General features: G+C 36.3%; 1 protein-coding gene across 2 annotated transcripts in view; it reads left to right on the forward strand.

The window, feature by feature from the left end:
* Capn7 (calpain 7) overlaps positions 1–11,129 on the forward strand; it is a 39,646-nt gene extending 28,517 nt beyond the window's left edge. The window contains exons 13-21 of one of the 2 annotated variants that reach the window (XM_047531409.1): positions 1,926–2,070; positions 2,424–2,523; positions 2,793–2,928; positions 3,461–3,536; positions 7,384–7,529; positions 8,454–8,516; positions 8,881–9,011; positions 9,752–9,844; positions 9,934–11,129. In XM_047531409.1, the coding sequence (XP_047387365.1) occupies positions 1,926–2,070; positions 2,424–2,523; positions 2,793–2,928; positions 3,461–3,536; positions 7,384–7,529; positions 8,454–8,516; positions 8,881–9,011; positions 9,752–9,844; positions 9,934–10,078 (1,035 nt within the window). In that variant the 3' untranslated portion in view covers positions 10,079–11,129. The remainder of the gene's footprint in view (positions 1–1,925; positions 2,071–2,423; positions 2,524–2,792; positions 2,929–3,460; positions 3,537–7,383; positions 7,530–8,453; positions 8,517–8,880; positions 9,012–9,751; positions 9,845–9,933) is intronic. The other variant, XM_047531410.1, reaches the window with a different exon arrangement.
* Positions 11,130–13,594: the final 2,465 nt, after the last annotated feature.

Below are 13,594 nucleotides of genomic sequence, written 5' to 3' on the forward strand. Positions count from 1 at the left end.
CTAGAGATAATGTTTTATAAATAGTTGTCTGTTGAGGTACATCTCTGGTTCAGACTGCTGTCTTTTAATCCAGACAAGTCTTTTTGGGATTTCTGAAACTTTACAGGGCTTTTCCATTTCTGCAACTTGGAAGTAACCATGGAAATGGGATGTTTGAACATAAACCAGATTTTTTAAAAAATATTCTTTAGCAATTCTTCCCCTATTTGGGACCCTTTGAATTGCTGGTTCTCTACTTAGCATTAAAAATCTACAGCCATATGTCCTTGAATGTCCCTGATGCCTGGAAGCTGTCTCTGAAAAGCTTAGTAGAAGTTTCTTTTCCTTTGTGTTCCTCTTTCAGGAATCAATAGTCCTGAAATAATGGAGATTTCCTGCTTATTCAGAATGAGGTTTATGAAAGAAGAGTTAGAGTTGAGTGTCTGTTAACTGATGTGTAGTGAGGCACAGGTGGTGGTGAAGAAATTGAGAAAATAATTGTATTATTGAAGCTTCTAGGGAATATAGCCTGAGAAAAATGAGAGAAAAATGAGTATCACTCGTGTCTGGAAATCACATCTACTCCACTCCACAATTTGCCATCATTTAGAATAACAAAGAAATGTGAGTTTTCAATTTTTTTTTATTTTAAATGCCCCCAATCAGTTTGATTTAGGACATTATTAGAAAAATGCACAATTTCCTAGTGGACTCCTTGGTACTTTTGGAATTATCAACTCTTTTATTTTCAGAGTAACTAACTCTGTAGATAAACCCAGTATTTATGGAACATTTACCATACTTTAACACTCTACCATAAACTCAGTGGAAACTTCTGAAAAAGGATAATAGGGATTGAGGGTGTAGCTCAATGTTTAAGTGCCCCTGGGTTCAATCCCCAGTACCAAAAATAATAATGATAATAGTGTCACCATTTCAGAATTTATGATCTCATTGAAAATGTCTGTACTTGTACAAGTAGGAAGCAATATAATACACTTTGAAATTAATGTAATATAGATTGTCAGAACTAGAAAGTATAGAGGAGCAATAATAATTAAAAGAAAACTTAAGTTCCAGATAGTTTGCATTAATATCTCCTTTAATCCTCACAGCAGTCTTCTAGGGGCATGTCATAATCCTCATTTTACATATGAGTAAATAAATGCTTAGAACGCAAGTGACCCACCCAGAGCCCATACACCTATAGAGCTGGCATTTGGTCCCTTTTTATTCTAATTCCCGAGTTGATGTTCGTTGTTCTTTTTTGCTGCTCAGTCTTCACTGAGAGAAAGGGCTTGGAAAAGGCCTTCAGCAAAGGAAAACAGAATGAGCTAATTAGAGACAAATTTATAATTATTTGTAGGCTTATGAGAGTAAAGACTAGAATAGATTCAAAGTGACATGAGATGAGAGTACTGGAAAACAGAGGGGGCTAGAGTAGAGAGGGCTTTGAAAAGGCAGGAAGTGATGCTCTGAGGGATCACTTTCCAGTGGAATGTCCTGCAGTGATGGAAATTTTCTCTATGCTGTCTAGTGTCTGAGCTTCTACGTACACATGGTCACTGAACGTTTGAAATGTGGTTAATATGACTAAGGAACTGTTTTTTAAAAAAAATTTAAAATACCTTTTTTTTTTTTTTAATGTGCTGAGGATCGAACTCATTGCCTCACTCATGCTAGGCAAGCACTCTACCATTGAGCCACAACCCCACCCTGATTTTTTAAATTTTACTCAATTTAAATTTAAATAATGTGTGGCTGGTGACTACTCTATAGCTTTAGGAAGTTAATTATTTACAATTTTGATCAGATATGTGATATGAAAATGTTAATTTGAAGGGAAAAAATTAATACTCAAAATTCATCCTATTCAGAGAATGGTATAGCTAATAGTATTCTTGACTTGTTTTGCAACTTAATGTTATCTCCCTTTTTAAATACAGGGACTGCGATTTATCCAATTGAAAAATCCTTGGAGCCATTTACGTTGGAAAGGAAGGTACAGTGAAAATGATATAAAAAACTGGACTCCAGAGTTGCAAAAGTATTTAAACTTTGATCCTCGAACAGCTCAGAAAATAGATAATGGTAAATATGTCTTTTTTATTTTTATTTATTAAAAAAATTTTTTTTCCCAGTACTAACCCAGGGCATCATGCATGCTAGGCAAGTACTCTACCACTGAGCTATACCCCAGTTCTTTTTCTTTCTTTCTTTTTTTTTTTATTATTTTGAGGCAGAGTCCCCCTTAGTTGCCCATGATGGCCTTGAGTTTGTGATTCTACTGTCAGTCTCCCAAGTAGCTGAGGTTGCAGGTGTGTACCACCACACTCGGCTGAGAACATGCTTTAACAAGGTGAAATGTACCTGATTTAAATGTAGCTGATTTAAGTCATATATCATTAAGATATATTTAGATTAACAAAGACATTGGTTTTCAGGAATATTTTGGATTTCCTGGGATGATCTCTGCCAATATTATGATGTGATTTATTTAAGTTGGAATCCAGGGCTTTTTAAAGAATCAACATGTATTCACAGGTAACTTTTACACATTTCAGAGTATTTTATACTGTTTAAATTTGAAATTAATTGTTAATTCAGGAGGACTACTTTTTTCATGTCCACTGATGAGTACTTTGTAACAGTTGTTTTATTTCTTGGTTATGCCAAAAATTGTAAATAAGAATAAAACCAAAGAACCTGATAGCTTAATTGTATTTGAAACACAGTACTTTTTAAAGTAGTGTTATATTTTAGCTCTGTGATAAATTTAATCTGTTTTCTTCCTTGTTTACTTTATCTTTTAGTACTTGGGATGCTAAGCAAGGACCTGTGAAAGATGCCTATAGCCTGGCCAACAACCCCCAGTACAAACTGGAGGTGCAGTGTCCACAAGGGGGTGCTGCAATTTGGGTGTTGCTTAGTAGACACATAACAGACAAGGTACTGATACCCTTCTCATGATATTCCATACTGAAATTCCTTTAAGTAGAATTGAATCATTAATACATAATTTGATTACCAGCCTGTTTCACTGAAATTCGTCTTCTCAGATAAATGAATATTTTCGTCTGAGGTAAATTATACTTTATAATGATACACTTGAAATATTGTTCAAAAATCATCCCCGAAGAAAAATATGAAAGAAATGTATGTTCTTAAGTGAGGATTTGGGGGTTGATTATACACATTTTAGATATTATAAATGTTCACCTACAAATGTGTTAAAGGGGGTTTGGAAATATTGAATCATTGGTCCTGATTCTAAAATGGCTAATTTTAATAATCTTAATACCTTAGAATTTTACCTTATACTTCATTTTATAGTATGGTCATTTGTTGAAATGACAGTTTGGTTTAGAAAAATTGTGCTTTTTATAAATAGCTGAAAGAATTGCTCTTTTCTTTTTTTAAATGTTAAGACCATTTTGAGCCCCGTTTCCTTAACCACATTGGATTTTTTGTGATTTTTTAGGATGATTTTGCAAATAATCGAGAATTTATCACAATGGTTGTATACAAGACTGATGGGAAAAAAGTTTATTACCCAGGTATGTGTATTAGCTAAGCATTTTATTTACATGATTAAAATGAAAAATGACAAGTTTATGTAGATGATACGTAGAAATTCTTAATTATGTTGATAGGCTAATAAAAACCACTTGTGCAAATGGGTGGGTTTTAGGTTGCTGTGTTTTGATTTGTATTTAATTTAGAGACCCCCAAAATTTGGGACTTTTGTATTTTTACATATTGCCATCAGACTTTTGTATCTGATACTTAAATCATGCCTTTGTCTTTGAACAAAAGTTCTGTGGTTTTCCATGAACTGTGGGATACAAAGCTGAGCTGTTCAGCATGGAGTAGAGGGCTTTTTATATTCTGGCCTTAATATGCCTGTCATCTGTATTTCCTGCCCAGCCTTTGTGTCCTCACTACTCCTGAACACACCATGCCCTTGCTGCCCCATCCTGCCAGTGTCTTCTGTAAGAGTCACTCCTCCCTGCTCTCTGCCCACATGCTCCTTACCAGCTATTCTGCTTGGTGAACGTGGTTAGGATCCCACCTCAATGTCATGGTGTGATCACTTTTCCCATCTTGCCAGGCAAAAGGCATCTTTTCATACAAAGGGCTCCTGAGGCATTTCACGTATTGCATAAAACTGCTTTACATTCAGAAAAACTGTACTTACTAAGTGATAAAAAGAACTGTTTTAAGGCTGTGAGCAGCACTGATGAACAGAACAGGACCCTGCTCATTGAATTTATGTCGTAGTTGGGGAGGAAGATAATAAGAAAAGGAATCAGGTACTTGTGTGTAAAGAACTAAATGTGTTAGTAACTGGTTGGTTCCTTGAGTTGAGTGGTCATGCAGGGCCTCTTTGAAAAGGCATAAGAGGAATTCTGAATGACAGAAATCAGTCATGCAGAAATTTGGAAAAGCATTATAAGCAGAGGGAACAGCAAGTGCACAAGGACTTACTGGTGTGATTTAGGAACAGGGTGAAAACGTGGGTCAGTGTGGTATCGGGTCAGAAAGGTATGCAGAGGTCAGATCATGTGAGGTTCTGTAAAGCCACAGAAAAGCGATTGAAGGGTCTTAATCAGGAAATGACATGATCTAATTTTGTTTTTAAACAATATTCTTATCATTCATATTGGAAAAAGCAAAAAAAAAAAAAAAAAAGGAAACCAATTAGGCAATTTTATGTGAAAAATTATGGTGGTTTGAGCTTGGGGTGGTAAGTGTAGCATTGTCAGGACCTGAGCTGATGTTTGGAGCAGAGGAATCAAGGATGATTCCACTTTTTTGTTAAATTTGAGTGAATAGTTAGATTTAAAAATAATATATTTTTAGTTGTAGGTGGATGCTATACCTTTATTTATTTATATGTGGTGCTGAGAATCGAGCCCAGTGCCTCACATGTACTAGGCAAATGCTCTGCCACTGAGCTCCAACCCTAGCTTGAGCAGTTGGATTTTTGAGTCAAGGTCTGAGGTGTAAGGTTAAGCTGAGAAGTACAGATTGAGGAGTCAGGGGCATATAAATGACCTTTGAAGACAGGACTGTATAATCAACATTTTCAGAGACAGTTATAAATAGAGTTGAACACCGGGACCTGACCCCTGGGTTCTCACACATCTTGAGGTTGAGCAGAGGAACAGGTGACAGTAAAAGAATTTGAACAGAGTGCCTGATGAAACAGAGAGGTTTGATATAACCCAAGCAAAGAAAATATTTCAAAAGGAAGAATGGACAACTGCATCTGTTCCTGTTTGAGAGGTCATATAACTTTAGGTTGGAGATGAGACAGCATCCAGGCAGTCATTGTTGACCCTGACAAGAGCAGGTGCTGTTGAGAGGTGGAGCTAAAAGCCCAAGTGGATGGATTGAAGAGGAGGAGCAGTTGTTGACAGTTCTTTCAAGGTGGCTTTGCAAAGATAGGGTAGTGATGGGGGAGATGGGACCAGAAGTGGTTTTGAGTAGTATTTTGTTTAATTACGGGAAGATATGGCAGTCTTCTCCCTCGTACTGTGTTGAGGGGACGCAGAGTCTTCTTAGTTAATACTCCCTGGGTTCTGGAGTGGTTATGGCACCACAGTAGGCCCAGTGAAAAATACCAGGTTAAACTAGCTATTTTTCATGTTGGTTATAAAGTAAATATCATGCATGTATTCCTAGTATAAAAATGTTGTATGGTTTTTCAATTTTAAATACTTTGTTATTTTTACTTTAAAAAGTAAAGATGATTAGATTTTTTTTAAACAGTGCACCCTCTTTTAATTATAGTGATTATACTTTTTCAGAGTACTTTCAGTTTTATGGTTTTATTTTCATCACAACACTTTGAAATAAATAAGACAAGCTTTGTTCCCCATTGAGAGAAGAATGAACTGAGACATAGGTTAAAAACCTTGTCCAGGATCACAGATGTGCCCATTCTTTTCTCACAAGATCACACCACCTCTAAGTATTAGAGACTTATCTGAGATACTAAAATGTTTGGTTTTTTGAATACAGCATATTACAAATATTTACTGTCTCTAGATAAACTAGGTGATATATAGCATTGGTACTGTGATATATAGTAATTAATACACCTAAAATGATTTGTCAGGCTTGATTAATGAGACTCCTAGAGAATACCATATGGCATTGTTTGTAATAACATAATTGAAAACAAATCTGAATATCTCAGATTTTCTTAATATGGTACCAATTAATGTTTCTTATTTGTATGATGGAATATTATATGGGCAGTTAAAAGTAGTAAACTCTGTATAGAACAGTGTAGATCATAACATTGAAAGAAAAAATGTAAGATGAAACAAGACCTATTCAGTTTGAATATCATTTAATCCAGAATGCTAGGGACCAGAAGTGTTTCAGTATTTGTAATATTCCTAATCTGAAAATCTGAAATGCTCTGAAATCCATAGGACTTAGGGATTAGGGATGCTCAAGATGTACTTACATAGAAAACAATTGTTCATTTTTAGTATAGAATATTTGTATGTATGAAAATCTGAAAAGATACCACCAAATCCATCAGCAGGAGGGAGTTTAAGGGTGGTTGTTAAAAGTGATTTTGTTTAATAAAGAAACTTTTAAGAAAGAGACTTCCAAAAATGTTAATTCTAAGTCATGGGGAATATAGATTTTTTTTTTAATGTACTTATTTTTTTGTATCTTTAAAATTCTTTCACCTCAAAAGAAAAAGAGTAGCTAATGCTGACTTTAAAATCCTCTATGGGGGCTGGGATTGTGGCTCAGTGGTAGAGCACTCGCCTAGCATGTGAGACCCTGGTTCCATCCTCAGCACCACATAAAAATAAAATAAAGGTATTGTGTCCACCTACAACTAAAACAAAATAATTTTTTAAAAATCCTTTACTGGAGGACCGGTCGTGGTGGTTCATGCCTAGTAATCCCAGGAGGATCACAAGTACAAGGCCAGCCTTAGCAACTTAGTAAGGCCCTAAGCACTTGGCAAGACCCTGCCTCAAAATAAAAACAAATTTTAAAAAAGGGCTGGGATGTAGTTTGGTAGTAAAGTGCCCCTGGGTTCAGTCTTTAGTACCAAAAAATAAAATCCTCTACTGGAGGAAAATGAACTGACCAAATAGTAGGAATTATTGAAATTAAAGACAAAGCAAATAACAAGGATTACTGTACCTCATAGAACATATTCCATAAGATTGCTTTTGCTTGTTAGAAACTAAAGTTTTAAATTGAAATCATAATTCACTAATATTACTAATATCAATAAAAAGTGGATCAATTCAGGGGCTGTCAACATGTCTCATGTATTTACTTTTTCTGCTTCCAGCCATACAATTGCAAAAAACTAAAGAAAGAAAAGTCTTCTGTTCTGTAAACCTTCTTGTCTGTTTGCAGCTGACCCACCTCCATATATTGATGGAATTCGAATTAACAGCCCTCATTATTTGACAAAGATAAAGCTGACCACACCCGGCACCCACACCTTTACATTAGTGGTTTCTCAATATGAAAAGCAGAATACAATCCATTACACAGTGCGGGTAAGTAAAACCAATGCACATTGACAAAACACAATAACAAAGTACATAATGTGCTCTGCTTTGTAAATGGGATTATCTGAAGAAAACTTTTTTCTGAAAATTCATTTTTCTCTATTTTTGTGTTTAGCAATTCATTTATTATGATGCTGCCTGTCAAAAATGTTTTTGAGAAGCAATGTTTTATACTTGGAAGATTTTCACAGTAATAGTTCATTTTAGTAATAGTAATATCCTAAGATAACAGGTGTATTGGACTAATAAATTCAATTTTAAAGCAAGGAATAAAAACTCCTTTAGTTTACATAATACTTTTAAAAAGAAAACTTTGAACTTTTACAATAACCTTTGTAATTTTGTTCTATAAGGATTTGTTTGCCAGATGTAAATAAAGTAATTGAATTTGAATACATTTTTAGTGATGAGGGACATTGGGAAGGCTACCATTCCTTCATTCTTCAGGTGGAAAAGCTGAGGCCTGGAAAGATTGATTTGTCTGCTTCCCTTTGTGGCAGAGAAAGCCAAGATCCCTAGCTTTCCAGTTCATTAAACCTGACATGATCCCAGGCTGCCTGTAGATTAATGACTTGGTATGACAACAGACACACACAATATCGATCAAAGCTTAAGAAAATTATCTCAATAGTAAGGGGGAGGGTGACCAATCACTTTTGTTTTCCAGTTTTATTGTTACATTACCTAATTTTTAAAGCATTGCATCCGCACTAAACACGTACAGTTTTTTTAAAGTCGTAGATGCACACGATGCCTTTTATTTTTATGTGGTGCCGAGGATCAAACCCAGTGCCTCTAGGCAAGTGCTCTACCACTGAACCACAACCTCAGCCCTATTATCACCTTGATCTTTTCATAAGTATAAAGTATCTCAATAGTTTTTTAATCCTATGCTTTATTTTTCTGATCTAGGTGTATTCAGCTTGCAGCTTTACTTTTTCAAAGATTCCCTCACCATACACTTTATCAAAACGGGTAAGAAAATTCTTTCGAGTTTTACTCTCAGCCTTCTTTCAGAATTCCCTTTTCCATTTTTCTTCACAATTCATTATGAAATAAAAACATTTGATTGGAATGTAAGGGAAATACTGTAGCATCCAGTTTTGGATGGAACATAAGATCTTCATTGAGCAACATTAGGTGTCTCTGGACAGAAGTGTTTCAAAGAAAAAATAACAAACCTTGGTTGTTAGGCAAGTTCATGTGGATGAACATTTAAAGCAGAATTCAAGAATAAATTTGCAGATGGGGTGGAGGCATAGTGGAATTTTAAGGTAGAAAGGAGTTTTGTCTTTAACAGAACTTCACCATTCCATTTTGGACTTTTTTCTTTTATTAGATTAATGGAAAATGGAGTGGTCAGAGTGCTGGAGGATGTGGAAATTTTCCAGAGACTCACAAAAATAACCCCATCTACCAATTCCATCTAGAAAAGACTGGGCCGTTACTGATTGAACTAAGAGGACCAAGGTTTGCCATGAATGGTCTTTGTAAATTGATGTTGTATTAAAAATGAACTTACTGAAAGTGTAGAAATAACCTGTGCATATGTGGACATTTAATTCACCATGATGATGGCATTGTAGAGGAATAGGGAAAGGACCATCTTCAACAAAGAGTATGGAATAGTTAAGTATCCATTTATAAGAACTGATTAGATCCCCATCTTACATTCACATCTAAAAATCAGTTCCAGCTGGATTGGACTTCAATGTGAAAAGAGAAGCAGTCAGCTTCTAGAAAACAGCACAGATGTATATTTGACCTGAGATACAGTTTTCTAAAATTGTCAGATCATCTAACTTATTCCTTTAACCACTCATTTGGAATGTCATGTCTATCATCTGCTAATTATTTCTGTAAACCTAGACTTTATTCCAGCTCTTTCTTTCCTGCTTATTACAATAACAGTGTTTTCATCTTTAATTTGAATGACAGTGTTTTAAATTATTCCCTGGGGAACCTGTGGTAAAAAACGTGGTCTTTTACAAAGCAATCTTAGTATTTATGGCTTCAATTAAATATAAATGGTGCTTTACATAAGTAAGAATAAAAATAGTATACATGGTTTCAGAATACTATTTATTCCTATCGAAGCTTGAGAAAGCATATATTTAATTTGATAGTAAATCTGCACTTTAGGTGTGATTACTTTAAATCATGTATCTGCAGCTATTTGCTAATACAGTAATTTTCATTTTTAACACTAGGCAATACAGTGTTGGTTTTGAGGTTGTAACAGTTTCTATGGTGGGAGATCCTGGTCCCCATGGCTTTTCAAGAAAATCTAGTGGTGACTATCGGTAATGTCAACATTTGGATTATATTCAATTTATACTTATTTTGTGGCATTTTTTTCTATAAACCTTATTCTCATATTCCCTGAATATAGGTGTGGATTTTGCTACCTGGAATTAGAAAATATACCTGCTGGGATCTTCAACATCATTCCCAGTACTTTTCTGCCTAAACAAGAAGGACCTTTCTTCTTGGACTTTAATAGTGTCATCCCCATCAAGACAACACAACTTCAGTGATGGAGAATTCTCAGCAGTTACCAGATTTTAGACTTACCAAACATCAGCTCTTCAAGTGAGGACATACATCTTCAGGATGATAAACAATCAGAATGGGATTAAATCTAACGTGTGACAGTAGAATCTGGTGCTTGTCATGGTGTTTGGTAAGAATTGTATATAGTTGGGATTACCTTAATCACCCCTAGAAGTACTGTTTACAAAGGTTTTGTATAGAGGTGGCTTGCATTTAGAGGCCACTTTGTATAAAAACATGCATCTGATTAAAGATTAGACTCAGTCATCACTGTGAGATGCCTTTGCTAAGAGGACGGGAGAATAGACCAGATCAGGATAAGTGAGGGACAGACTCACTGAGTGGAAATGGCAGGCAGGCTATTTTTTAATATCCTGAAATATTTATATTATGTTTCCCTTTTTTACAGAGCATGTTGTGAGTTAAACCTGCTTGTGTTGACTCCACTGTACATCTAGGGCAACTGATTACCAAATGAATCATGCCACTATAACTGATTGATTTTGCATTTGATTTTAAATGTTTGTTGTTGCCCAGATGTTATGAAAGAATAAAGCTTTAAGAAGTACTAATTAGCTTAGCATGAAGATGCTTAGGCTGAAGAATGAAGGCTGTTGTTAGATACCCATCTCCCATTGAAGTAGAAAGAGAACTGAGGAATATTCACTATTAAAATTTTATCAGGTTGATGAAAGTAAATCTAAGATTGAAGACATTACAAATTAGGTTGTATAGGCTTTTAAAATTGCTCTATAGTTCAGTACTCTTGTGGTAATGGCACTTTGAAGAAAGTGAGAATTTAGTATGTGGTGATCAGGTTGTTATAGCATTCAGAAAAAGTGAATTACCAAGAACTAGTGTTGTATAAATTCCCAGGTGTTTACATAAAAATCCATCAGAACAGAATACTTAAGATTTTAAAGGTCTGAAAATTAGTAGGGTGGGATTTTTCATTGTCTCTACTTTATAATTATCAAAACTTATTTTGTATTTTTACTGCCTTTAATTGAAATAAAATGTTTATACACATGGAAACTGATAGTTTAGAGAGCTCGACTATTTCATCTAGTGTTACATCTAAGAGGTTATTTGCATGAAAATAAGTCTTCAGAATTTTCAGTGGCGGATAATTGTGATTTCAATTTTAGCACTTTTTTCCCCACAGTACAGGGGACCATACTCAGGACCTTACATGTGCTGGGCAAGTGCTGTACCACTGAGCTACAGAGACAGGGTCTGGCTACGTTGCCCTGGCTAGCCTTGAAATTGCAGTCCTCCGACCTCAGCTTCGGAGTACCTGGAATTACAGCCATCTGCCACAGTGCCTGTCATTTTATTATAAACACACACGATTTAAACCTCATGTGTTAAAGAGCATGTGCAGCATGCATACTGAATTGACCTAATCCCTAACCTCGAAAATCTATAGAAGAGACCTATAATGGAACAGTTTAATATATGATGGTGTTGAATTCCATAGAGCTCTAAGTAGAGTTCTGTGGTACAAGGGAAGGAGTAATTCTGCCAGGATCATTGTAAAAAATCTTACTTCGAAGAATTATTTTAACTTGAACCTTGAAGATAAAGACTCAAGAGGCAGATCATAACAAGTAGCCAGCAGTTAATCTTCCCAGTGGCTAATGTATTGGCACTATTATTTCCTGCCTACAACTGAGGAAATAAGCCCTAAGAGCTTAAAGATCTGACCCCAGGTTCACAAGCTGTCTATCCAGAGGCCCAGTTCAGCACCTCTGCCCCTTTCCATCTTGGGCAGCAGGCTATAATTAAAGCAGATGAACAGACGTATTTGTAGGAAGGGGTAACCACCATCAGGTGAGTTGGAGATGGGGAGGGATCATAGGGAGAGGAAATAATCCAGGCCCTTCTGAAATTCTAAATCACAACAGTGGGACAGATTTGAAACAGAAGAACTAGCTAGGAATTGCTAAAGGGAGATGGAAGATGACTCAGGTTTCTAATTTCAGTATGTGTACAGATGCTTAGAATCAGAAGATACTTTTTAAAGTAAAATTGTCCAGAAAAATTCAGATCTGGAATTGGCAATGTGCTGTTAACTTGAGGCCACTTAAAAAATCAAAAGTTAAATATGAACTCAATATGGCTAAGAATCAATTTTTGGGAACTATGTTTTTAGAAGTAGGAAATGCACACAAGGGTGATAACAAGGGTGCTGGGGAAAGTAAAGTTGAGAACAGGGAATTTTCATAACCGTCAGATATTGCAGAGAAAGGAGGCTGGAGCTACAGGAAGTGGGGGCAGACTACTTTAACCTAGAAATGTGAAAACATGAGGTGATAACGTGAAAGGTCCAAGGGTGGTTTGTATCCCTTTGTGGTGCAGGAGATAAGCAAGTGGTATGGAAAGGGATGGGAAAAGGGAACAGACAGGAAACCAGATTAAGTCCTAATACCTCAATGAGGATATAGCACTGTACCTTGATTTTTCTAGGCTTTGTCATCTTAAAGACAAGAATAGTAGACGATTTTATGGAAAATTCCATCCCATTTCCAGTCTCTGCAAGAAGTGCTTAGAGAAATACAAATATAAGGTACAACACTCTGGGTAGCAGAGCCAGAAATTCACCATCCATTAGATTCCGAACATTAGACTATACAATGTATCTGAGCAACATGGTAGGAATTTTAAGTCACCTAATTCTGGCTGCTTTTCCAAATGGTGTTTCTTTCCTCCAGAAAAGGGGATGGAAATAAAGCAATGCCTCAGTTGCAGAGAATGGGTTCTGCTAACAGTAATTCAAGAAAGTCTATCACTATTAATTAGAATCCATGGTGCAAGGGGATTTTATGTGAGAGCAGACCCTGAAGATAGGATTACTGTAACTCAAGTACACTGCTTAGTACAGCCATGCACACCTATAATCCCAGCAACTTGGGAGGTTTAGGCAGGAGGATCCCCAGTTGGAGGCCATCCTCAGCAACTCTGGACCCTGTCTCAAAGGACTGGGGATATAGTTCATATAGTTCAGTAATAAGTGCTGTGGGTTCAATCCCCGATACTGGAAACCGAAACCAGAAAACAACCCACAGTGAAAGGGACTTTGATGAACTTTGAGATGAAATATTAGGTAGGTAAAATACCTTAACACCCTCATGATTACTGGCTTCTCCTGCACGTTTCCCATAGCATGCTTTTAAGTTGAAATGCAGACATGGGAAATGTGCAGATTAACAGCCCAGCACCAACATTGGCCCTGGAGAAAGGGTCACTTATAACCAATTCAATTCTCATCAGTAAAGTACTTTACAATCACCTGGGGAGCTTTTAAAAATGCAGCACCCAAGTGTACCACAAGCCAGTTAAACCAGTCTCTGGGAGAGACTGTAGCTCCCTGGGAGATGGCACTGTCCAGAGAGGCCAAGAGCCTCTCCTGGGCGCCGCCACCTGCCTGTTTCCTGGCCACGCTCCTCCCTGATCTGCTCCGGCAGGAGTGGGATTTTAATTCAAACTTTGACCTTTGG

The sequence above is a fragment of the Sciurus carolinensis genome, chromosome 17 (genome assembly GCF_902686445.1).
Source record: "Sciurus carolinensis chromosome 17, mSciCar1.2, whole genome shotgun sequence".
Classification (NCBI taxonomy): Eukaryota; Metazoa; Chordata; class Mammalia; order Rodentia; family Sciuridae; genus Sciurus; species Sciurus carolinensis.